Below are 26,204 nucleotides of genomic sequence, written 5' to 3'. Positions count from 1 at the left end.
ATTTCTGAAGTAGTCTATTGTTCAAGTTGGGTCCTATTTGGTATATGGCTTATTTAAAATATGGTGACGATCAGTCTAAATTTGTAGATTTGTGTAAAGAAAATATACAGACAGAAAATTAATTTTATTTATATATAGAAAGTACTCCATAAGCAACATGTTAAAAATTTTCAAAATACTAGTGCCATGATAATAACTGTAGTAAACTGATAACTGTAGTGCCATGAATCTCGGAGATTATTTTCAGAAATTTATTAAAAATTTTTTTTATAGTTCAAGGCAGTATTTCAGCATCATAATTTTTTTTCCTTCCTCAGATAGAACCTTCATATTTCTATGGATTTGTTTACTTCCGCCAAGTAAAAGACAAGAGTATTCGAAGGGGTTATTTTCAAAAGGTAAATATATGGTCAGTTCAATATGCTGCTTTAATATGTGAAATTTTACCCCCCTCCGTACTTTTTTTCCGCTAACTTTTGTCCATTTGTTTTGGAACAGTCTATGGTACTCATCACAAAACTGCCATTAACAAAGTTTTTCACGAAAGTCTTGTCGGTTATTGCTCCACTTTATTTTGATGAAGGTGAACCTAGCCTTGAGAGTGGTGAGTTTATGCAAACTTTATTTGGTCACATTCTTATGTTTAATATTATTTGATTATTTAACATTGGGTGCTATTCAAACTCAAATTGGATGGTTCTTCCTAATATTCTGATATAAATGTAGCATGTCATGTATGCCTATTATGTGCTAATAATTTGAGTCATTTTATTGAATTGAAGTTATAAATTTGTTGTTTGAAAGGTTTTTTTCACCTAGTGAAAAAAAAAAATCAAGTCAACCTAACTTCAATCTCAGCTTGAATTTATGTTTACCCTAATATTCAAAATTAAGTGAGGAATGTGGATTAAATATGATCCCTTCTAATACTCAATCATCTATGAGCATTCAAAGTGATATTGTAAAAATTAAATTTTTAATAAAGCAAATGATGTGACTGAAAAACAAATATGGAAAAAACAAATATTTCTTTCAGATATTAAAGGGTAAAGCAATGCAGTACAGCAATACTATCACTCCCCTAAAATCATGCAATGGGTGGGACTGACAATAAGTACTTAAGTTAAAGTCTCTTAAGCGAGGTACAATTTCCCATACAAACACATAAAAGATTTCAATGGAGTCTAAATGATTAATGTCTTGAAAGTTCAGTGTTCTGGCTAACTTGAGGTGCTGAAATTTTTCAAATACCTTCCTAAAAACCTCTGTTTTTGTTCCTCCCCCACCAACATACAATTAGTTTCATGTTATCTATTATAAATACAATTTCAGTTTGAAGGGGTTTGGCAGTCCTAGCTAATGAGTTATCTCAAATTGAATAAAGAGCAAAACTGGTGAGATGAATGTATAGTTGGGGGGGGGGGGGAGCTTTTACTGTAGTAAAAGCTTTTTATGCTGAGTGCACAATGGTTAGACACGATAAGACGAGACAACGTTTGACAAGCTTAGTCATTTTTTGTGCACATTGATTTGGACGATGCAATGTTTCAATTTGTCTGACTAACCAGTGTGCATTGTGCCATACAAATCAATGTGAACAGTGATTAAGCTTGTCTAAAAGCTGCCTTGTCTAGCATGCCTAACTGGTGTGCACACAGCCAGATTGCTTTTTTGCTCAAAAAATTAAAACTTTCCTGTTCCATATAGCCTGCCATGATATCGATCAGTGGCCATCACCTGAACCTGGTGCTTTATTGAATCTTCCATTGATGGGCTCTGTTTTACAGGTAAATTGTTTTCAAAACTGGATCTGATTCGTCTTAATCTTATTTTAACGTGCATAAACTATGACCCAATTATTCTGTTTAACATTTTCTTTTTAGGTGCGGATACCGAAAGAGTCTGACAAACATTCAATCTCTCCCCAGAGTGAATCTTCAGCTGTGCAAGTATGCAATCATATTTTTTTTTTCCATAAAGTAATTGTGCATATTCATATGCAGTATTTCAGGGTTTCCAATATAGGGGAAGTATGCAAATACTTGATAAAAGTGGGGGGGGGGGGAAGGATTGCTGTGAAGGAAGAAATAACTTTTGGAATGTTAAGATTTTAAATTAGCCTATATTTCTTCTTTACAAGTTTCAGACAAGGAAAGCTGGAGAAATTTTTGTTTTTGTCAGAGAGCGATTAAGCAGATTTTGTTCCGTATTTACAGGAAAACCCTGGAAATACGAACAAGTGTTATGTGCATGACAGCAAACCTTTTCTTATTTTCTAAATAATCTGGAAATTGATTTGGAGATGTGCCAGTAAGTGAAGTTGGGATAATCTCAAATGACATGAAAAGTTAAAAAATATTAGAGCTGTCCCTGTGACCTTGGCATTAGGTAGCAAAGTGCCAACTCCTACAAAATGAAAAAAAAAATCACAAAACACTGAATAGAGGATACATATAAAAGGCCTCTGCATCCTGGAGATAGGACCCCTTTGCTAAAGACCCCCCCCCCCCCCCCATCAGCCTATCTGATGTAGAAGTCATGAGATGAAATTTATAATTTGAAGCACTTTCAGGATGCTATGTAGTTGAACCTGGTTAATTTAATTTGATGTCCAAAGTCACTGGGGAAAGTTTGAATCATCCAACTAATCTATCCTTGATCGGCAAAATTACTACGAATGTAATTTAATCATCAACATTCATATACGATAATAATTATTAATTAAATTTTATCAGGTATGAAATTCTTTCCCAAATTTTGATAATTTGTAATTATAATAGATTTTAACTGCTATATTACTCCACTGCTCTGGAACGAGTATTACCGCAGACTTTCTTGACAGTGTTCAAAGCCTGATTTACGGAAACAGTTCATGATCATCTGTTATGAAATTGTTTCCCAAATTTTGCTTATCCTTATGCTGTCAAGGAATGTACTTTAATTAATGTATTAGTCTGAACTTTCCAATACTTTCCATATCCTCAATGATAGTAGGAAGATTCAGATATTGATTAGTAAACCTTGATCTATTGGTGGAAAAGCATAACCATTTAAGTGGTATATTGTCTTGATGCACTACAGTTGAATAGTGTTAAAATGGGTATTAAATTATCAAAAAAATAATAATAGAGAATACCGGAATTTTCAAACTTTTATTAGTTTTAAAAAATTTGTTGTTTAACAACTGGATCGAGAAAAGCAAAGCTTGTCCTCTTGTGGAATTTCCCTAAACTAAATTTGATCATACAAAACTCATGATTTTTCTCCTCCAACTTCGAATAATCCAAAAAATTGGAAAAAGTTTGAATTAAACAAGAAACATTAACATTAAATTAGATAAAAAAAACTCAAGGGGAATTCACAAAAGTTTGAATTATCTAAAATTTGAATTAACCAAGTTCTACCGCATTTCTGCTATCACTGTTAATATAGCATCAAAAGTATTTTTGCTTCCAATACACCACATAAAATTCTGTAAGGTAAGATTTAAGGTGGATTCATATTATTTTAGTTGTTTGTGCTATTGATTATATTTTACTATTCAACTTTTGCCAAGGGTATTTCCAGGATTGCTTTAATATTTTTCAGTTGAATATCTCTATGTTCCAAAATTTGTGAGAGATTAATTTTTTTTTTCTAATTGAATGTGTAACAAAATACTGGCATTAGAACATCAATATTAAAATCATATTATTTTATATTGATCCAATATTGAATCAAATTTTCTTCTTCAGATATCCCTTACAGACTCGTTAGCAGTGTCATCTGTCCATGAAGTAGATATATTTAGGTGAGAGTTTTTTTTCCTGCCATAATCTCTTGTCATTCTTTATAAGCTTTATTTTCAATGCAAAATGTATGTGTTTAACATGCACAACATGGAAAAAAAGTTTCAAATTTATGAGTTTCCAAAGTTTTTGTTTGAAATAACCATGTGTATATTATTTCTTTGATGAATATTCATTGAAATGGCTTTTTGTGCGATACAAAATTTGTACACAAATATTACATTAATAAATTTGCAATTCAAACCACTTTTTTAAGACAAATAGTGAAAGAATTTAAATAACCTCATGTGTTTGTTTCGGCATTCCTGGATTCCATTTTCAAAGGTTTCACTGTGTGACTTAACATTTAATCTTTTTTTTTTTTTTTAAACGGAGCACAACTCAGGTCTATCGCCATAGGCAATTTTCTACCTAGTGAGTTGTGCCGGAAGTGTAATTGTGTGTACCTAACAGTCTGAGTGCGTATCTAGTGTTGTGTATGATTTTTCAGTGCTGCCATCTATATGTCAGAAGTGAAGTGAGTGATGTGTCGGGACTGAATATTTGTGCTGTTTGTAGGTCTGTTGCTCTCTGTGGCGAGACTTTTTAACGGGGAGATCGGCTCGCATTTGCGCCTCGAAGTTGGGAACCACAGAAAACCAACTTCAGCCGACCACTTCCATGCATTGCAAAATGATCGACACTATAAAAAACTCACACCATGAATGGCGTTGAAACGGCACCTGTAGCACCAACATTTCCATGGGGCCCTGACCTGGAAGCTTATCGGACACCGCCCCTGTGAGGGGCCACGAAAATTTTTCATTAATTGAAAATACAAATACAACGCCACAACAGGCCAAACGCCCAACGAGGTGGCCGACAAAAAGATGCCCATAAATTCCATATATTCCTACTAGCAACGGGGTTTTCGTTTTCACCGATTGTACTTCCGATGAAACGTCTTTACACACACACACTTTCCTCACCATTGATCGCGCCCGTAATTAACATTTAATCTACAAGAATGAAACATCCATAACTTTCATTATATTCCATCACACTTGGCCATCATCCCGATCCTCTAATTGGACAAATTGGATTTGGCTGTTCACTTGGCTGGTGCAAACATTACCTCAAAAATAGCTATGATGATGGAATTGCTGCTGTCGATTTTGTATAATTTTTTAATGTATCCTTAAAAATGTTAATGAATACAGATTCATAGAAATTCAGAAGGTATTTGGATTTCACTCTGTACAACTCTGCCCTCCTCCCCAGAAATTATGATTCTCGTTCTAACAATGAGAAGCAATGCTGGATCAGCCCATTTCCTAGTTATTAATATAACTCAATGTTCATTGAATCTTTGTTTAACAGATCTTTTGGTTTGACCAACATTATTTTGGACAGTCATTTCAAAGAATGTAATAAATTTCCCATTATCAGTTTAGTGGAAGAGGAGCCTTTGGGGAAGGTGGAGGGTGTCTTAACTTGAAGTTTTTCACTGGCATATCCACAACAGAAAATTCAAAATGCTGAACCAGCTATTTAATTTTACATGCTAAATTTAGATCAAATGGAAGAGCAACACTGTCCCTGGGCATATCTTTGGGCTAGTTATTGAGGGAAGTAGCAGAGTTCACTTTGCAAAATTTGTGAATGTTAATAATTAGATTGGTGTTGAAACCACGGTTTATAGCAAATGGTTGGAATGAAATCAACTTGACTCTTTACAGATCTTGAAGGCTCTTCTTATGTATGAGTGGAAAACTGATAATTTTTGTATTTATGTTGAGAATATGGTTCGATTTTTGGCATGGGGATGGTAACAAAACAGATGATGACTTTCGTGAAAAACTATAGTATGGAAGAACATGCTTTGTTTTGTAACCAATGCATTTAGGAATGGGAGTTTATCGTTTTTAAACTCTGCTGTGAATTGTGAGAGGAAACTTTCATATGTATATTACAGTCAAAGCTTGTTAAGAAGACAAAGTTATATAGGGGGGCACAAGAAATTATTCATACCAAGTTTAGTAACTGGTGTAACAATGATTTTATTTGCCTTAAAAGGGGGACCCAGGTTTTTCAACAACCTTAGTTCCAGGGACGCAGGACAGTTAGGGTAGTTTACTGCCATAGTGTACTTACTCAATTTTTCAGAATAAATTGCAATACCCCTAGTGATGTAGCATTTTTTGAATCTAGTTGGTAATAGAGCAAGATAGGGAAGGAAATACAAATTACAAAGTTTTAGAATATTATACAGAATAAACATGAATGGAGGACAGATGCAGAAAAACTCTGCATCAAAGTATCATCTGAGCGATACTACTGTGATTAGGCTTAAATTTAGAGAATATATTTTTTCACAGAAAATCTTGTAACTTTAAGTTGACTTAAATGGTTGAATTGCTGTTATTTTCAATATCATCAAGCAAGATGGGTATTGAATTCATATACAGTGAGTTCATCTTATTGAGATTTGTTTGTATTATACCTTATATTTGTTATGGTAAATGTGATAAATCTGCCTATCATTTTGTTGAGTTTGAGGAATTTCCCTATATTTAATGCATAATACACATACGCCATTGGTAAATTTGATAAATATAAAAAATATCACTTTTACTATAGCTTACTGCAGCTTAAAGTTTATAATGCTCACCGTATTGTTGGTGAACATGATAAATCATATTAAATTCCTCACATTTGCCGATTATTAATCGTCGTTTTGTATTGGTGAATATGATAAATTCCATTGCCATGATAAGATTTTTTATTTAGATGACCATACTTGTGAGCCAAAGTTTGAATTGGATAGATGAACTCGGATTAATGAACTAATTTTTCTGAATTTTTCCAGAAATAACTCTTATAAAACTCCTATTGGATGAATTCTGTGATATAATAAATTCCCTTTTTAACTAATCTTTCAATTCTACCCCGATACATGGTATTATGCATAATCAACTGTGAAAGCAATAAGTTTCAAGTATTTATCAAATTTACCAGATACGATGAGGATTATTTATAATCACTGTAAATGTTATAATTTTGTAACAGTCTTCAAATTTACCAATAAGCTTTGGATATTATGAATAATTTGAAAGTAAAAGTGATAAATACAGTGAAATTCATCAAATTTACTAGATTGGCGAATATGCATAATTACCAATTTGTCACATTTACTGTAACATACTCTCACATGTATAGTTCATGCAAAAACACATTTTTATCATTTGTGCAGGTGTTTCCTTCCTGTACTGTCTCATATACAGTTGCTTTGGGAACTTGTTATCACTGCCGAAGTAAGTATGGATCTATAAGTGTTATGTAAAAAAAAAATGTGTGTTCTATCAATATTTTTCAAGTTCAACTCAGCAGAATTGTATCATTTTGCAGAAATAGCAGAAATTGTATCATTTTTCGGGTTATTTAGACCATTTGGTGTATTAATTTTTCTTCTTAATTTCAGGGTTTAACAAGTAGAGTAGTCATTAAAAACTTCTGTCTGGATGGAAAAAATAATTCTGTATTTGCTACTTCACTGTGTTGCACAGTAACTAACATTCATCATTTAAAATTATGGTGCACATTTTGTGTATAGGTGAAACAACAATTTGCATTACAAAGCAGTTGGATACATAGGCCTATTCTAGGTTTGGTGATTTTGATGCTACTCAATAGCATTCCATTGTTTTCTGTATTTTTAGGGCATACTGAGGCATAAACAATGTATATAATATTCGGCAAAGAGCTACTACTGAAAAAAAACAAAAAGAGCTAGAAAAATGGAAGTGCTTTATTTTTCAAAAACGATTACACTGGTATTGAACAGTAAAATGGAAACAAATCACTTTAAAAAAGGAATGGCAATGCAGTAAAACCATCTAGTTCATCTTGACTTATTTACACCTGAGCTTGTAATTTACACATTTTGCACTATGCTTTTGAAAGTGGTCTTAAACGAGCATCATTCTTTAAAATCTTAAATGCCTTCACAATTTGCTGTGCATTGTCGAGGGAGCTGACAGATTGGACTGTGGAAGACTCCAAAAAACAATTTATATTGTGAGGAGAACAGAATTATCTGTGGTTGCTAGTTTTCGCTGTTTTGGTCAAAAATTGTTTTTGTAATGATGTGATTTGTATTGCATATTAATGAATACAAATTTAATATGTGTATACGTGTATCAATATACACTCCAAAACTTTTATTTTGACATACAGTGTTTTTGTGTTCTTGCAGCCAATTGTGATCATGGCCTCTTCACCAACAGTATGTGCTGATATGGTGTTAGCGCTAGTCAGGTGAGAAAACTTGACCCGAAATGAAAACAAGACTGTTTTAGGTCCATTTATTTCAAGACGTGCACAACCTTTTCAGTCCACAGGCCAGATATGCAGTATTGCTATTTCTTGTAGGCCACATCCTGGTACATTGCTGTAATTTTAGCCATCCCAAATTTCTTGAAAAAGGTTTCAGTTTTTTCCTGCATTTCCTACAAAACTTATTTAAATCTTTATTTTTTATTGAAATCATGGATCATGGCTTATAAATTATATGAGGATAATTATAATTTTAGCTATCATAATTAAGAAGGCACATAATTACTCCTCTCACATATTTGTGAAACCAAACATTTTTTTTTCATAAATTTTATTTTGATCAACTGGTACTTGTAGTAGCATTTCAGTTCCCATCATTTTTCAATCAATAAGTGGCAACTTTGCTTTCCTTCGACGAATTTTTTGGTGTTAATTAGCGATACACAGTATATTTTCTGGGTTTTTAAAAATTTTTTATCCAGGAAATATGGTCAGTCTAGGTATGCACCGTGTCATGCATATTTATACTTTTCTTCTGTAAACATTATTCATGGGCCGCATCAAACTCTTTGGCGGGTTACATATAGTCTGCAGGCTGGAGGTTGTGCACCTCCTTTATGTCAAATAAGTAGACAAAAAGTTCTAAATTTACATTTTCTGTTAATTTTATACATGAAATAAGTTTTTTATTTAAGCTGAAGTTTTTCCTCATTCTGTATTAATTTTATATTTTCAAATTGAAAGGTAAGTATTTCTTCTAATATTTTTCTCTTTCAAGTCAAATAGATGAGTGATTCTTTTTATATATACTTTATACATGATTGTCAAATTCCTACTTATGAGTCTTGTGTAAGAAATATATTTTGTTTTGTGATAACAGTGAAGACAAATTTTTTTAGAATGATGTGGCCTCTGCGATATTGTTGTGATTACCGGCCATATTTCACCATTCATGATAGTGAATTTAAAGAATATACCTCTCAAGTTCAAGCACCGTAAGTAATGCAACTTATAATACAGCCGAATCCCATTATAACAAACTCCAAGGGACTGGAGAAATCACTTCTAATAAAGAATTTTTGTTAGAAAGGAGTTTTTGATTTTACAAATTTTAACATTCATTTAAAAAAAATTTAATGCAGCAAAATTTGACTAGGGAAAAAAATAGTTATTTACGTTCTAGATAGTATATAAAAATGCAGTTAAAAATTTGGAAAATAACTTGAATCAATCAGGCATTATTCGAGTTTTATTTAACATATTTGAGATAAAGAATCCATAATTTTTTTGTACAAATATTGTGTGGGGCCAAGGAAACAAAAAATTCTTCTAAAGTATATGCATGCTCAGTTGTATGCAATGCTTAAAAGATTTTGCATCCAAAAGCACATGCATATGTAATTTTTAGTAGGCTGGAAACTGGCACATTTTGTGAATGAATGCACAGAAACCATGTATGTCTCTGGGAAATGACTTGAACAAATGTCCCACAAAGGCAGCTATTTGAAAGTTGTCCTTTTCTCTATAGGATCCTATACTGTTGTTAGAATTTGGAATTCCAACTTAATCACATTTTGCAAAAAGTATTGAAAGAGTAGATGGAGAAATGCCATATATTTTAATGCCACATTGTTTTTATTTACTCCAGCATCAGCTTCAGAAATTATCTTAATCAGTTTTACTTTAATCGAATACTGTTTCCTTTTGAGGCCACTCATTTTGAAACACAAGAAATATGAAACATTTTTAATGAGTAGCACTGGCTTATCACAGATTTGATTTCTCTTTTATGCACCATATTGGTTAAAATTACTTCCCACACCCTCACAAGCCATAGAAAAACAACTCTTCTTTGTCAATAGTTCAGCAAGTTAATCTCTGAAACTGATTTTACGGGATCATTTTTGAAACGTTCTGTACTCTTTTGCTGATTTTCAGAAACTTGTTTTTGAATTTGTTATAATGCATTTTTTATTTGTAATATCGGAATTTGCAATATATTGTTCCTATATAAACTTATTTAAGGATTAGGGAAGTTTTTTGTTACAAAAAGATTTTCGCTATAACTGTATCGTTAAAATGGGATTCTACTGTATGTATATTTTTAAATATTACTATGATTAATTATTTTTAATTTTATTACTCAGGATCAAATTATGCCATGTATATTAATAACATCTTAGTCTAGAATGATTGGAAATATGGTTAGATATATATATATATATATATATATGGGAAATAGGGAAGAGATCTTCGATATAGTTGACAAATTTTATCATAGCACCAATTTTAAAGCTGATCACATGGTTAAAAAGAGTTGAATTGGCTTGAACAAGTCGAGTTGCCCATTCTTCCTCACACAGCGCTACTAAAAAAAAATCTCAAAGCCTGGGAAAATGAGTTAAAACAATGCAGTGTTTAGTTCACCTCCTTATCTCCCCTATACATTATAAATCTGGGTAGGGAAAAAATCATCAGTTCAGCAGTTTTAGCAATTCTAGCAGGGATATTGATATTTTATTATAATTATAAATAATTATCCTACACTATTTCCACTAAAAAAGGATAAATAAAGATGAAAATTAAGGGTACATCCATGGCCCCTACATCCTTGAGCAGGGCTCCCTTAGTTGAAATATTTAGCGGGCTTCCCAAACCAGACTTTTCATAGGCCCTTCTAAAGTGAATTTATATCGTGAAAAACCAAAAAATTATAGTAATTGTCCTGTGCCCCAGGGTTGGAGTCCTGTCAGCTTTACCCTTGAGGGACATAGGTACATTTATTTATTGAAAATGATATTCATCATACATTATTCGTTACGGCTGATAGGAATCGGATTTCTTTGCATTATACAGAATTAGAAAAAAAACCAAGAATTAATAATTGATTATCTGTGAGTCCTAATGAGTGACTGGTAATGATCCGTAAGAAAAGTCAAATTCACACACACCCATGTTGTAAATATATCCATTAATGAGTGGTGGTTCTATAAAAGAGAGAGCTTTATTTCCATAACAGCAGCCCAGGATGTTGCACCGTACCGAGAGAAAAAAATATAATTCTGTCCATCTTGAAAGGGGAATGAAGTTTTAGTATATCCTCCCACACACATGTGAACATGTTACAAGAATTTCAGTCGAGGTGAGATTATGAGGGTCTGCATCTAGGAGAGAATCTCTTTTAAAAATACCTTAAATCCAATGCATGGTCACTCCATCAAATGACCTACCCATGGAAATATGAAGGAATACTATACAGTTGCGCAACAAATGTTTATTTCGACTACCATGCAAGTGGCCAAGTGGCTGAGTTGTGTGAAATATTTCATTGTCAACATCCTTGCATGAGGAGCTCTGTAGAATTATTTGTGTTGGTCCTTTGGATATGGACCAACCTAAAGTTGCCAGCCTTTAGCATCCTAGTGTGAGGAGGCCCTAGTTTAGTTCCAAGATTAGCGACATAAGTTGGGGTGAACTTTTCCAATGGTAATTGTAATCCCCTCCTTAGGAGGAGAATAGAGGTAAATTTGCAGAGTTACTTTAATATCTATTTGTCTTTCTTTTAATGTAACTTTTTCTGTCGGGGAAACCTTTCCCTCTAAGAAAAAGATGTGAAAAGCTTTCAAGCTTTGCTCAAATTGCATCTAATTGGGAGAATTTCAATCATTTTAGGATAAGAAGTTGTAAGTTCAGGTATTACTGTATTGAAGATTTCTTTTTCAGCACTATTGTTTTCATGAGAGAAAATAGGAATTGAATTAATCTTAATAATAATTTTATTCATCATTATAAAATTGTTAACACATCATGTTTTTGAAATGCTAGCAAAGTGCATGAATTTCTTATATTTCATGGTTATCTTTCAGACCACCTGTAGTCCTTGGTGTCACCAACCCATTTTTTGCAAAGACGTTGCAACATTGGCCACACGTAATCAGGATAGGGGATATTTATGCATCTGGTGAGTTTCCCTTTTTATACAGTTGCTACAGTTACATTATATTTCATATTAACCTATACACACAGTAAACTTTCCCCCGACTTCTTATCGGTCGTAGGTTCTCGGCTGTACCTCCACTATGATTCCAGGACGAAATAACTGGATTCTAGACTCCCAAAAGAAGAAAACAACACTTTATTTAATTTATTATCCAACACCTCCAACGGAACCGTCCTGTCTCTTCGGTACAAACTTTCACACTCCCTCTTTTTCGAATGTCTCAAATCGTTCTCGTTTCTTTCTCTCGCGACTCCTGTTTCTCCTCTGCCTTTTTCCAACCTCTTTTCTCCTGAACCTTACACACACCAAAGAAAATCCCCACCAAACTGCATATAAACTTCATGAACATTTCTCTGGGTAATTTCTAATTCGTGCATATTAGAATAATGAATTGGTGCATATTAGCATACCTAATATGGAGTTTATTTCCGAGGAATACCTAGTATGTGTTTAAAAAGTGCTGTCATCTCTCTTCCAAATTTGGAACAAATGATTTATTTGTTTGGTTTTTTTTTGTTTTATGTAAGAATTTTAAATGTTGTAGGCCTGATTGCCCTCTGTGAAGAGACGTTTAAATGTGAGATCAGCTCACATTCCCACTTCAACAGAAATCTACGCTGCAAAAAAACGTTTTCCTTTGGCATTTGTTTAAAGTACCCATAAAGCTTAAGTAAAATTTTAGTTTTCAAGCTGTGAAATTTTTTTTCCCTGGCCATATAATTTCTTTCCAGTTCCACTTTCTTGATCTGAATAGAGTGTATTTCCACAACACATTTCTATTGCCTTTGGGTTGAAACATGTTGAAATTAGAGGTGAAAAATTCTTGGTAATATTATAATCTTTCGAAGCATATTCTCTAGAACTAAAATAATAAATAACTTCATCTTAAGGATTTACCTTGCAAATGAAATGTCTAAAAAATATTTATAAAATACTACCTGTTTAGGAATAATTAAAAAAACCCAATTAATAGTAAATGATTACACTAGTAAAAAAAGCTATATTTTGTTTGATTTTTTTACAAGCTGAAGTATGCAACTGTACAATAAATTTAAGATCACCTCCATTCTCAGAGAGCACCGAAATGTTCTCAATGAGCACCCTGATTATAATTATTCACAATATACTTATGAATAATTCTTGCATTCAAGATTAATTTCTTGCTGCATGCCTAAAAAATTCCCAACTTGCTGAGTCTCAATGTGAAATGTATTAGAATCTGTCAAACTGACAATCAGTACAGTGGGTGGAGCAGTTTTTCTGAAATCAACAAAAACCTCGCAAAATTTTCCATTAACTTCACTCCTGCAAAATAAAGATGAAATCACACATAAAGCTGTATAAAAAAGAAATAAAAACTATGACACTCTAAAACCTATCCACCATGCTGCATTTATTTTTGGTTTTAAATTTTCTATTAGATGAGCATTAATCATAAATCATTCACCACTTGCCACCCATAGATAATACACCATCAGAAGGGATTCTTTTAGAACTGATGGAGTATGAAGGAAAACGAGACTTTGTTTTTGGAGAGCTTTATGCTGTAAAGTTTTCAGGAAAAATATTTGTTCAGTCACATGAGTAGAAAAGAACATGCATTGGAATAAGTTTGACAAGGTTGCCTTCTGAAATTGCTGCAACAATGAGAACTCTTGGTACCTTATATATGCTCTGAAAGGAATAGATTGCCAACAGAAAAGAAAAATTAAAGTTTGTTGCACACAATTTTGCAAAGAAATATGAGTAATACAGAATTTGAGTGTATGTTCATTGATGAAAGTAACATTTCACTTTCTAACTTCTCACAATGAAGATGATTATAAAAATAAAAACATCCTTTGTCAGTCGCCATGGATTTTATTTTCTGCTCTAAACTTATTTTTAAAAATTTACAAAAACTGTATGAAATTGTAAAAGGATTTTTTTATAAACTTTAAAGGTTTCCGAAATCGTTATAATAAAAGCTTCAATGGACCAACTGACCATAACCGAGAGAATATTCTGATGATCAAATAGAATTTTGTTAGCTTCAATAGTCTTTCCTGTTTAGATCAAATTAATGTGGAAAGTTCATTTTGTTTTTTAAAAAATAATATTCATTGAAGGATTTTTTCAGTTTCTAAAAAAACAAATTTTTAATAAAATTTACTTTTTATCAAGATTAATTATCTTTGTTTATGTATTTTCATAGCACCTACTGCAGATAACAAACAGAAGATTAAACGTGCTGGAAACATGAAAACTCTCGATTCAAAACCAGGTTAGAAGATTGCAAAATCTTTTTCAGAGGAAAAAGTTTTCCTAAGTATCAAAAACATTTAACATCTATTTTTTTGGGGAAAAAATTATACTATAAATGTATTTAATCATGTAGAGGGGGAGCACAAAAGACTTGGAGCCTTATTTAAAGGGTAATGACCCCTATTTAATCATACAAGAAAGTTTTGAGAAATGGTGATATGGAAAAAAAGATTAAGGAAGACAGGGCTGCTTCTTGGATCAGAAATCCAATCTATATATGTATAAGATTCAGGGGTGAGTGTTGCACTGTATAGTAATTGGAGCTTCTAGGTTCTCTGTCAGACCAGACAAAGACTCTGTCCCTTCTGAGATGATAGCCCTTTACCCGTGTGGGTTGGGCCACGCTGGGGAGAAACCGATTCTAGGTTTTCCGGAACGGTTGTGAGATTTAAAAATCTTACAAGCTAATTTGCAACAGTTATGACTTTCTATCCTTTTACCCCTCTTTGAATCCAAGTTTTTTTTACCGATTTTATATTTTACAAGACTCGGGTCAACTTCCTTTCCCTCATTTATTTGAACCTGAATTTCAGTCATTGGTCTTGTTCAATCCATGCTGAATGAATTCCAGAACTCTGCCGCAGAACTTATCCCCTTGCAGGGATCTCTTCTTGCTCAGCTTATAGTGGTAGTCTGGAATACTCCTTTTTCTATTCCATCTAAAAGAAGAAAAAAATAGAAACATATAAAATTATGAACATAATTCTAACATATTATGTATATTTTTTAGGAAAGAAAAAAAATTACACACAAAATTGTGACAATGTATTTCCCTGGACAATTGGGTACTGTCGCGATTAACAGACTTTTTGATGATAACCGACAAGATGAAATTGGGAGTTTGTTGGAAAAAAGTCCCAAGGTTTCGTTAAGAAGAATGAGTGTATTATATTAGAATCAATTAGATGACCCATGTCATCTGTTATCTTGTATGCGTAATATTATATACACATAATACATAAAAATTCTCATTTGTATAATATAAAATGTCCACCTGAGCAAGCTGATTCATTCGCACAAATGCAACACCTTGTAGATAAGCAAATGAGGTTGATTGGTGTTGTTAATTTCTGAGCTAGAAGCCAACAACAGTTTTATTAGGCTGAGTTTGCTCTCTCTGGTGTATCAGATGAAAATATAGGAAATATAAATATTGTTGGGGGGGGGGAAGGAGGAATAAAACCTCCCATAATGGTCACCTGAACCACAGCCACATTTTCTTGGAGCAGAACGTATTCCACTGGATTAACATTAAGGTTAACCTTTGAACAATGATTTCTGAATTGCAGCTACTTCTTGAAATTAAAATGAAAAAAAAAAGTGATGCATTATCACATAAGAAAAATTACCCTGAAGACTTGCTTTGAAGGAATTTTTCCTTCCTTGAGCCTTTTGAACATAAAAATAACTGGGCATTTTCTTATGTCAGTGGCCTTCAAAATGTGGTCTGCAGACCCCAGAGCTTCCTCAAGGGAGGTTCACTGTGTACACAATTATTCAATTCATGCTAAGGGTGTCTAGATATTCTGGATTGAGTTAGTGCATTTATTTTTATTTTGGCAGTAAATATGAGTTGCTGAAAAAATTAGTTTATTGTTTGTTATTCTATGAAAACTAATTATTGTTGTAAATTTTAGGTCTTTATACGACATATAAAGCTTACCTAAATAAGGATAAAAGTATCCTGAAGAAATTGATGAAGGTAAAGAAATATATAAATTAATTTTTTCTTTTCAAAATTTGATTATTTTACTTAATATTCTGCTTTTAATTGAGAAGCTTTATTCAATGATCACTGTAAATTTTCTGACTTATCTTTGAATCAAAACCATAATTTTGCTTTTTTTTAATTGTTAAAAACTTATGCTGTGACAAAAAAAAACACCACCAAATTTTTTTGTAGTAATAGTAAGAGAGAATTAGTGTCCTTTTTTTCATTCAAAAAAATTTCGAAATGTTTTGAACATACTAGTATACTTTGCCACCAAGTTTTGACTGACTTAATGTGGTATGATAAGATTAATATATAACAGGCGATCTCCAGTTCTAGCGTTTTCTGGTGAGATAATTATAACTTATAATCAGAATATCTATTCTATCAGAAATGAAATGTATATATATATATATATATATATATATGTTGCCATCTTTTGTATTTTTTTTTACATTTTCAAGAACTTGGGCTAAAACAGTTGCCTTTTATTGATTTTTTTTTTTTTTCATATTCTAGGGTATGCAATCTCAAAGACCCATGGAAGTTCAAAATGCTATTTTAAGGCATTATTTGCTGGAATTAACTCAGAGCTTTATGATCCCATTGGTAAAATATACTTTAACTTTCTTAATTATTACTCTAATTTTCTTGATTGTATGGCCATTTTACTGTTGTGGCTTTATTTTCACTTTTTGGAGGAATACAATATTCAACAGGCCATTGAATCTACTGAGCCTTTCCTTATTAGTAAAGTGAAGAACAAAATGAAATCTGTTGTTTGGCATGGGTCATACCTCAACAATAAAACAAAAACTACATTGAATTACCACTCGTACATAAAGGCTCTAAACATGATATTGTAGCGATACTATTGTATAGCAACCAATAATCCAGCAGATGTCGTTAGTCATCCATGACTATCACTGTGAATGCTGCGAGTGTATACTTATCTATGTATATGTGTAATACCAACAGAGAGAGTCGAGACTTCTAAATGTCCGGATGTGTTTGTACTCCACTGCGATGTAAATAGTAAAGCTTAACCCATAGTAATTTTAATAGTGATAAATTTATATAATAAAGTATTTTAAATCAACATGTGCAATATAGTGAATCCTTACACTATAATATGAACTTTTTTTCTCCAAAAGATTGTGTTTTGTAGTTGTGATTGTGTTTTGTGTTTTGTACTTCATGTATTCAAATCTCATAACTGATCAATACTTTAAGAAATATTTTATGCAGTTAGTAGGCACAGTTCTGGAGAGGGACGATAGGGGCAGATTGCCCCCCCCCCCCAGAGCCTAATAATATAGGAAAATGAGTCATGCTTGGGAGTTGGTGTCTGTTTTTATCAAACTTTATGAAAATGAAGTTCTTCTGTTAATAATTTTCACGATGTTCTTGCATTATATGAACTATCATGGTGACTGTATACACATTTTTCTAGATAAAAGTAACCACATTGCACAAATGAGTGAGTTTTTTTCATTTAAAATGCAATTATATAAGTGTTGGATGTATGTTACTTTACAGGATGTATCTATAGATTTGTTAATGTGAAAATTCAGATTCTAATTAATTTGTATTATCCTTCTTGTCTTCCTTTTGTTGCATGTTTAAAAAAAAGGAATTTGAATATTTATGATCAAGTTGCCTTTTTATATATGTACTAATTTCAACATGCTTTGTTATTCCCTAGGAACGGTATATGGCCAGTCTTATGCCACTCCAACGGAATATTTCTCCACATAAAGTAAGTTTAAACAATTTTTTGATACTTTATCTGACAACACAATTTTTTTTTTCATTTTTGTATTGTTGACAGAGAAAAAATTATTATTTATACTTCTTGTGTAGAGTGCTCCGATTCCTCGCCCATTCAATCCAGATGACTTTCTGAAATCAGTAGAGCAGGCTGGACCGCAACTCACAACAGGAATCAGAGGAAACTGGAGTGCCTTGTATAGGTGCATATTTATTTATTTATTTTGTAATTTTTGCTTGATTAAAGGAAAATACATGTGTGACATGAGGTCTTCAGCTCCCAAAGCAGAATGTTTTGCGTTGCTCTGCTAGGAGCCTTCAGCTGATCAAAAGTGTTCTGTTAAAATTCCCATAATAGTGTTTATCTACATAAAAAAGTTCTTTTTTTTTCCTTTTCTCAAAATCCTTCCAAAGATTGTTTTGTAATAGCACTGATTGCTCTTTTGGTATATTCGGTTTTTCGGGGGGAGGGGTGGTCTGCAGTTGCATCAGGCTTTATAAAACTAAAGCGGAGGGAGGGAGAGAAATAAATGTCCTCTCTTTCCCATGCATAAACAAATGGAACACCACTTTACTGATCTCAAATAGTCAAAACTTTTGGTTTAAGTGGTCAAAAGTTTTGTTTACTATAGCTGATATAATCAGAACAGATTTTGTTATCAGCCAAGCTCACTATAGAAGGATTCTGACTATATCTTGTACAGTAGAGCAGTGGTTCTTAACCGCCACTACTACTTAACTGTACATGCACCTCATACACATTCTTCTACGGAATTTCTAATGAATTGGTGCATGCCTGAATGTGCATGTACATGTTGTGTTTCTAACATGAAGTTTGTTTCTATGTAATGCTTGTTATGTATAGTGCTGCTATCAATTTTTCTAACCATGAATGAAGTGTGATGAGTGAATAATTGTATCATTGTAGGCCTGTTGCTCTCTGATTAGGAGAATTGAAATGATAAAAAAACAAATTTTTTGATTCTTTAAAAATTAATTATATAGACATTTTGACACCTTATCTTTTAACTTTCACTTATAGAAATGTATCACGTGAAATTTGCGTTGCAAAACCTTCTCCTTCAGTAAGCGTTTGTACTTGTTTTCCATTTTGATTGTGAAAAACACCATAAATACCCAAAATATGTCGTGGTTTATTCACATTATTGTACATTGTACCTAGTGTTATCAGCATGCTGCACTTAGATTTGATGCTATCGTGAGCATGATTTGGGAAAAATTTCATTAAGTGCCAAAAAAAAAACAAAAAAACAGGCCTATATACAGGGGGTCCTGTAAGTCCTAACAGCTTTTATCTCATCAACTGTTTAATGTAGAGGTATGGTTTCAATATAAAAAATTCTCAAAATGTTTTGAAAAATCGCCCTGTACCAGTTTTCAGAGTGAAAATACAGTGTGTAACAAAATAATATGGACACTGCCCTGAAAAACCCAATTAGAAAGTTGTTGCCTGCCTCTTCCGAGGCAAAAAAAAAAATTCTTAATGGAATATTTGCTGTCATTTGAATTCAAAAATTAGGAAAAAACAGCATGCAAATAAAGGAAAGGTGCATTGTCCGTTAGTTTATGCTGTTCTTCCTCAACTGTTCTCTGATTTTTTAATTCAAATATATCACTAAGAAACATTAATTTTTTTTTTGCTTTCCTGAGAAGAAATGGCAACAACTTTCTAATTGGGTATTTTTAGGACAGGGTGTCGATATAAAAAAAAAAAAAAAGATATTTTGTGATACACTATATTTTCACTCTCAATACTAGTACAGGATGATTTTTGAACACATTTTGAGAATTTTTAAATTTCAATAATTTCTCTATGACCAATGCTTGATGAGATAAAGGCCGAATCAGGACTTACAGGACACCCTGTATTTTGTTATACCAGCTGAAATTAATAAATGATGAACAATTCATTGAAACTTCTTCCTAAATTTCGAAAATATTTTTAAGTTCAATTTTTGAATTTTCTAAACAAAGCCAAAATTAAATATCAGCAGTAGTCGAAAAAAAAATTAATAAGTAAAAGAGTTTTTGAAAATTAATTCATTCAGGTAATTACAGTAACTGATTACAGAAAAAAAAACCAGGGAACTGAGTATGCAAGGGAGGTGTGGGATGGAAAAAAGGTTGAGAACCACTGCAGTAGTGTAGTAGTACGGAAGTCCAAAGTGACGGAATTTTTTAAAATTCTTATGAATGCTATTAGCCTCAGTTTATGGGAGTCTTAACAGGAATTGGGGGGGGGGGGGTTATGATCACTCAGCTGGTGTTCTGGCTCCAAGTTTTTGACATAGAGGTAGTATCAGTGGAAAAGAAATAGTGGCAAGACCGCTACACACTAAATGGCTACAGCATATCTGCTATAATTTGTAGGTTCCTGTCTAATCAGTGCTGTCATGTGCTTAAAATGACCAGGGTGGGACAAAAATGGTGGAATGACCTCTGGCCTCAGTGCTGGGTTCTTTGGAATCCTGAACCCCTTTTTTAAAATATAGTAATATTTCAGAGATTGGTGAAATCAATTTTTTAATGTCTTTTTTTTTTTCCTCCCAGGAAATTTTTTAGAAGTGCCAATTTTTCAGGATGGTACGATACTCGTTATAAAGAAGTTGTTCAAAAGTTACAAGCCTTGCATATAAAAGCTATATCAGATGCAGTAAGTGTTGAAAAATTATTTGTGTTCATGTAATTTGATCTGTATTATTTGTCCATTGTCAGTTCTTTTTCTTGAACCTAAGGCTGCACACATACTGGGACGAAGAGGTATGAGGTGCGAGAGTTGCATCTAAGAAGGAAACATTGCATAGGGGGTGGGTGAAGAGATGTCTGCATATAGTCAGGAGAATGGAGAAAATGACCAGAGGGGTTCTGAAATCTGAAATGTAAGGGTGCGATGATGATTATTCCTCTGCAGAAGCTTTTTTTTTTAAGAGAGAGAAAAACGAAGAAAAGGAACTGATCATCAGATAAAGGTTAGAGGCGAAAATAAACTTGTTCCTTTTCAAGTTGCACACTTCATGGAGTTGCCTCTTTTTCGTCCTTTATCTCGCTCGAGTATGTGTTTGTATAACAAAATAATACAACTTTTTTTCATTGCTAATCTCTATTCTACATTCTTGTACCTCTTGATCTCCTCACTATGTGTGAGGCCTAATTATTTGAGTATGCAATTCAAAATGAAAAGTGTTTTTATTTATTTATATTTATTGATAACACGCTATATATATATATATATATATATATTTCATTTATTAGTGATACTAGATAAAAAATTTTCTTTAGAGCTGGGAACATTTTTATTTTGATAGAAATATTTGTATATTCTATTCATAACAATACATCTTATTCCTGAAATGAATTCTTCAATTGATTCAAAGTAATACAGCAAAAGCATGTTATAACAAGTAACAGTTTATAATGAGTACCTCACTGAAGTAACCGAGTAGTAAGGCAGTTGTAGAAAGTAGTCAACACTATTATTGCCTGCAGGTGAATACTAATGAAGTTTTAATTCATTGCAGAGTTAATGTGAGCAAGTTGAGTACATTATTTAACATCTGTGGACTACTGGCATACAACACAAATACATTGCCGTCTTAACGCTTACTCATGTACCCACCCGGGCACCTCATGGGCGGAGATACGGAGGGCTCCCCCCAGCGTCAAAGGTGAAGTCGACTGATCTAATGTATATATGCATATATGAATTGACATCATCGTGCCCCCTCCCAGAAATAATGACCGTGCCCTCCCAGACTTCCAAGTCTATCTCTGCATATGGGGCACCTCAAGATAAAAGGCGCCTCACAAAAATGAGAACTGGTTGAAATTTTCAAGAATTTTCCAGGTAGGGCTTCAGAAACATCACTTGGCCCGGGGGCCCATGATGCTCTTAAGACAGCCCTACACAAATAAACATCACTATAAGCTTCACAATTAAAAAGTCCCTGCATAACAGTTACATGGAGTATATGCAGGGTGCATAGGTAACAGCATTCAACATTTTACTGGCAAATTATTGATCCTAGAGCCATACTTCCGAATAGAAAAAGTATCCAAATAAAGAACTCAGGTCATTCATGTTGCAAGGGGTTATACAGTTATTAAAATAAAGTTCTGACACCCTGTGCCCAAAAACCCAATTAGAAAATTATTGCCCTGTGACTCCTGATGCGAAAGAAAAATTGTAAGTGCATTATTTGCTGAGATATTTGAATTCGAGAATCTAAGGAAAGTTGGGGGAGGGGGAACAGCATTAAATGTGGGTAAAATGGTTTATCCAGTTTACCCAAGAGAGACAGAGCAACTTTTTAATTGGATTTTTGGGTACAGTGTGTCCAAATAAAATGTTAATTTTTCTAATTTAATAACTATACAACCCCTTGCAACATGAATGACTTATATGAGTTCTGCATGTTATTTGGATACTTTTTCTAATTGGAAGTATGCCTCTAGGATCAACAGTTCATCAGTGAAATGCTGCGCGTGCTGTTACCTATGCACCCTGCATATAGACGTACAAAATATTTTTCAGTGGTGCTGAATAAATGAATGAACGTCAGAACTTTGCCACTAGACTTATCACTTGCCGAGATTTCCAGCCCAGTGGCAGAATCTGGAGCACTTTATTTTGTGTCAAGTTTTTTTTCCAGTAGTACTACCTAAGCTTACAAATATGCAACACACTATAACGAATGATTATCAAACAACTTATGTTAAAGATGCAAAAACTACTTCGATATTGCAAGTTTGAAATTATGAGGCTTTTTGCTATAATTTTGAAATTATGAGGCTTTTTGCTATAATTCGAACAAAATTCTTCAAAGACATCAGTTTTTTCTTGATGAAATTGAACTAAAAGTGTAGATGACATGTATAATTGTGCATGTTCCTTGTAAACATTTACTTGAAGTATCACTAATGAAAGATGGACTCAGAAAAGTCACATTTTTCACACACACCCCCTCCATATTTTGGGGCTTTCCTACTGTACAGGATATGTGGTCATTCTATTCAGTTTTTGCCTCTTTCAGTGACTAAGAGGACACAGTCACTTTCAGGGCTTATTTAATCAGACTTGCAGTTCAAAGATGTTTCCGAATGGCTGAACAAATCGTGCTAAAAAACTTTCAATCTGCAGAAAAATGTTAACGAGTCTATTAAGCCATGAAATTGAGCAGTGAGAAATTGATTGTTCTGTCAGCCCTCTAAAATCGGTTTGATATGAAATTCTGTACAAAACCATATTAAATCATTTGCAGCGCAAATAAAAATAAATTTTACTGGGGTTCTGTTCATTCGCTTATATTGGAACAAAATGAGCTAAAAAGACAGTTATAATGCACAGGCACAGTAGCAATTTTCTAAAATTTACAACCTGACAGAACAAGAAACTGAAATTTGCTTATAACAAGTTTGTTATAATAACAATTTTTCCGTAATTGTGTTGAATCAATCAAAAATATCACAATTTTTTTTCTTTTATTGCAGAACTTGCTTAACTGGATTCAAGACAAGCCAGAAGTAGAAATTGTCGATTTAGTTTTAAGGTTAAGAGAAAAACTGGTGAGTTTCTTCATTTTAGTATCATATTTTGTATGCTGATATGAGCAATGACATTCAATATCTACTGTATGCGTGAAAGTGTATTGCACATTGACTTTTTTTACTCGCTGAGAGACAGGCATGTGTCATACACATCAGTACAATATCACTTCACTTTTGCTCACATAAAATATAGACACTGTAAAGGTGCATCCACATAGGCTCATCTCTGACCTCTGTTTGCTGTGGTTTTGTTTTGCAAATTCCCCATGCTCTTTTTCTTCCCCTTCCTCATGCACAACCTGGTTCCAACTGAAGTCTTGGCTATACAAAATCAAAGAGACTCGAACACTAGCTCCTGCCCCAACTCCATCGTTGGCTGAGCCTTCCAAGTTTGGCATTTGTCTAGTGTGCATTGCTTATCATGCAATGAAATGTTTTGTGATAGCCATGCACATGGATGGAAAATCCCAGCAAACCACTCAAGCACAACACAAAGCGTGTGCACGTACCTTCAGAATTGATTGAATTTTTGGTTTGTGAGGGTTCATGTAACTGCGAAAACCCATGTATATATCAGTTCCCAACAAACTTGCGTTGGTATCTCAGAAGCACAAACCCACTGGTTATGGTTACTAAATCATGGACAAGTGATTTGTCTTCATAGATGACATAGACATTGAAGTTGGGGGGGGGGGTCCCCCAATGGACCAAAGGTACTATTTCACTCTCCCTCAAGAAGATACATGCCTGTCTTGGTTAGTTTTTCTAATAAACACAAGTGCACTCTGGCTTCTTTATTCAGGGTGTGAATAAACTGGCAGTGCTCAGAGCCATCTTGTAACTCAAAATAACAACCAAAATGACACCAAACCTGATAGTGGGTAACTAATGATGACATTGGAAGAAGCATTTTGCAGAAAAATTATTAGTTTCAGGTGTTGCAGATAGAGGAAAATGTGGTGCTGTGCAGTGTAAAAAAGTTAGAGAGAGAAATGAATAAAAGACAAAATTGCAGTGAAATTATCATGCTTTATTCATTACATCCACCTTCCCATCAAGGACATTGACAGCCTCCAGTGTAACCACTGTTCTCATGGACAACATTCTCCTTTGCATAAAAGGATGCCAAGCATGGTCCATTGATCCTGGACTATACAGCTATTGTTCCATGTGTACCACCAACGATCACAGTCGTAATATCCCTGATTGTCTGTTCTGACATCGGTTTTCATTTTCTGCCATGCAGAACTGTAAGCAAGCCTGTTTCTTCAAATTTCTGAATCATGCTTTTCAAAGCATTAATTGATGGAGGGCTTTTACATAATCACAAGTAATGTGCTGTGCTAACGCAAGACTCATGTTGAGCTGAGCTGATGAGCAAAATGTCTTTGAGACCTTTACCCAGTCTTTAGAACCCAAATTACTACCGATGTTGTCACCTACATAGATGTGAAGTTGCATTCTGAGTTCTTGTCGCTTTGGGGCCGTTCAAGTATTACGTATGCAAATTTTTGGCCATTTTTGAACCCCCCCCCCCCCCCCCCCAGCAAAATTTCATCAGCTCTGCCCCTCTGAATCCAACTCATATTTTCATAAAGGGTGATTGATGACATAAGCATTATTCAAACCCCCCTCCCCCCTTGTCATCAAAAATCAGAAAATCTGAAACCCCCTCTTCCCTCCCCCATCGATGATGACGTAATACTTGAACGGCCCCTTTATGCGATTTTCCAGCTATGTACACTGCAACAAAGCCACATTTTCCTGTATTGACAGCATTTTGAACTAAATTATTTCCACAGAATCTTTCTCTTCTTGTCATTATCAGCCCCCACCAACACCAAGTTTGGTGTCATTCTAGTTGCTATATGAAGTTACAGATGGCTCTGGGTACTACAATATACACCCTGTAGGTTGCTTTATTGAATTCTGCCACACAGCTCAATATATATATATATATATATATATACATGTTTTGTTAGTCTTGGTAAATAGACTAATAGGTTTCATGGAAGAGTTGATCAACTTTGCCCAAGAATATTAAGAAGGCACTGCAAATAAACGAAAATAAAAAGTCCTAATGCATTTCAACACCAATGGCTGCCGTCTTCAGAGGGAAATTTAACCACTAGTCACGCTGACAGAGTTTCCCACTTGGGTTGAATACCAAATCTTAACGCTCGGTTGCTCAGCGGAAGAAGTACGTCTGTTCACTTCAAACGTCATGGTCAGAATGAAGCTGTGAGCCTGCGTGAGATACTAATGCAGCTTCCTGATTGGACACTTGCAGAATAGTGCTATCCGATTGGTCTATTCAAATTTTCTTATAATTCCAGCTCAAAATGAGTTTAAGCCATGGTGTTGCGATCGGGGGTATAGATTTATTATCGTTAACTAGTGTATTTTTGAATGCCTGAATATATGTGCCTTTGTAGAAATCTAAATCAACTGTGGACTTTGTGAAAAACTCTTGCTTCTTGAAATTTGGATCTATGGCTTTCTTGCCAACAGTGAGCGGCGATGGCGATTTTTCACATTCCTGAGATTCTTCACAGCGAGCGTGTTCATTTAATCTTGCTTTTATGGGTCTCCTTGTCTGTCCTATATAACCAAGAGAGCAATCAACACATGGAATGTAATAAATGCCCCCATTGTTTATTCTGCTGTATAGCATCTTTAGGGGGCATGAAACCAAAGTTTTTAGTGGGCACATCTATGGTTGTTAGATTAAACTTTTTAAGAATCGGTTTGA

General features: G+C 33.8%; 1 protein-coding gene across 1 annotated transcript in view; it reads left to right on the top strand.

Annotated features, from left to right (window-relative positions):
- Nucleotides 1-26,204, top strand: part of LOC149064783 (protein DENND6A) — a 33,489-nt gene that overhangs the window by 4,683 nt on the left and 2,602 nt on the right. The window contains exons 4-19 of the mRNA XM_089254826.1: nt 318-398; nt 499-604; nt 1,708-1,787; nt 1,884-1,949; nt 3,735-3,790; nt 7,021-7,081; nt 8,023-8,084; nt 9,002-9,097; nt 11,969-12,063; nt 14,297-14,365; nt 16,044-16,108; nt 16,637-16,726; nt 17,823-17,876; nt 17,981-18,090; nt 20,459-20,561; nt 23,396-23,470. Coding sequence (XP_089110952.1) covers nt 318-398; nt 499-604; nt 1,708-1,787; nt 1,884-1,949; nt 3,735-3,790; nt 7,021-7,081; nt 8,023-8,084; nt 9,002-9,097; nt 11,969-12,063; nt 14,297-14,365; nt 16,044-16,108; nt 16,637-16,726; nt 17,823-17,876; nt 17,981-18,090; nt 20,459-20,561; nt 23,396-23,470 — 1,269 coding nt within the window. The remainder of the gene's footprint in view (nt 1-317; nt 399-498; nt 605-1,707; nt 1,788-1,883; nt 1,950-3,734; nt 3,791-7,020; nt 7,082-8,022; nt 8,085-9,001; nt 9,098-11,968; nt 12,064-14,296; nt 14,366-16,043; nt 16,109-16,636; nt 16,727-17,822; nt 17,877-17,980; nt 18,091-20,458; nt 20,562-23,395; nt 23,471-26,204) is intronic.

This window comes from Pholcus phalangioides, unplaced genomic scaffold, assembly GCF_987345545.1.
Source record: "Pholcus phalangioides strain wild (caught in Gottingen) unplaced genomic scaffold, Ppha-v1.0 ptg000042l_1, whole genome shotgun sequence".
NCBI classification, from domain to species: Eukaryota; Metazoa; Arthropoda; class Arachnida; order Araneae; family Pholcidae; genus Pholcus; species Pholcus phalangioides.
The sequence above is the reverse complement of the archived record's forward strand: the minus strand, read 5'-3'. Positions and strand labels throughout refer to the sequence as shown.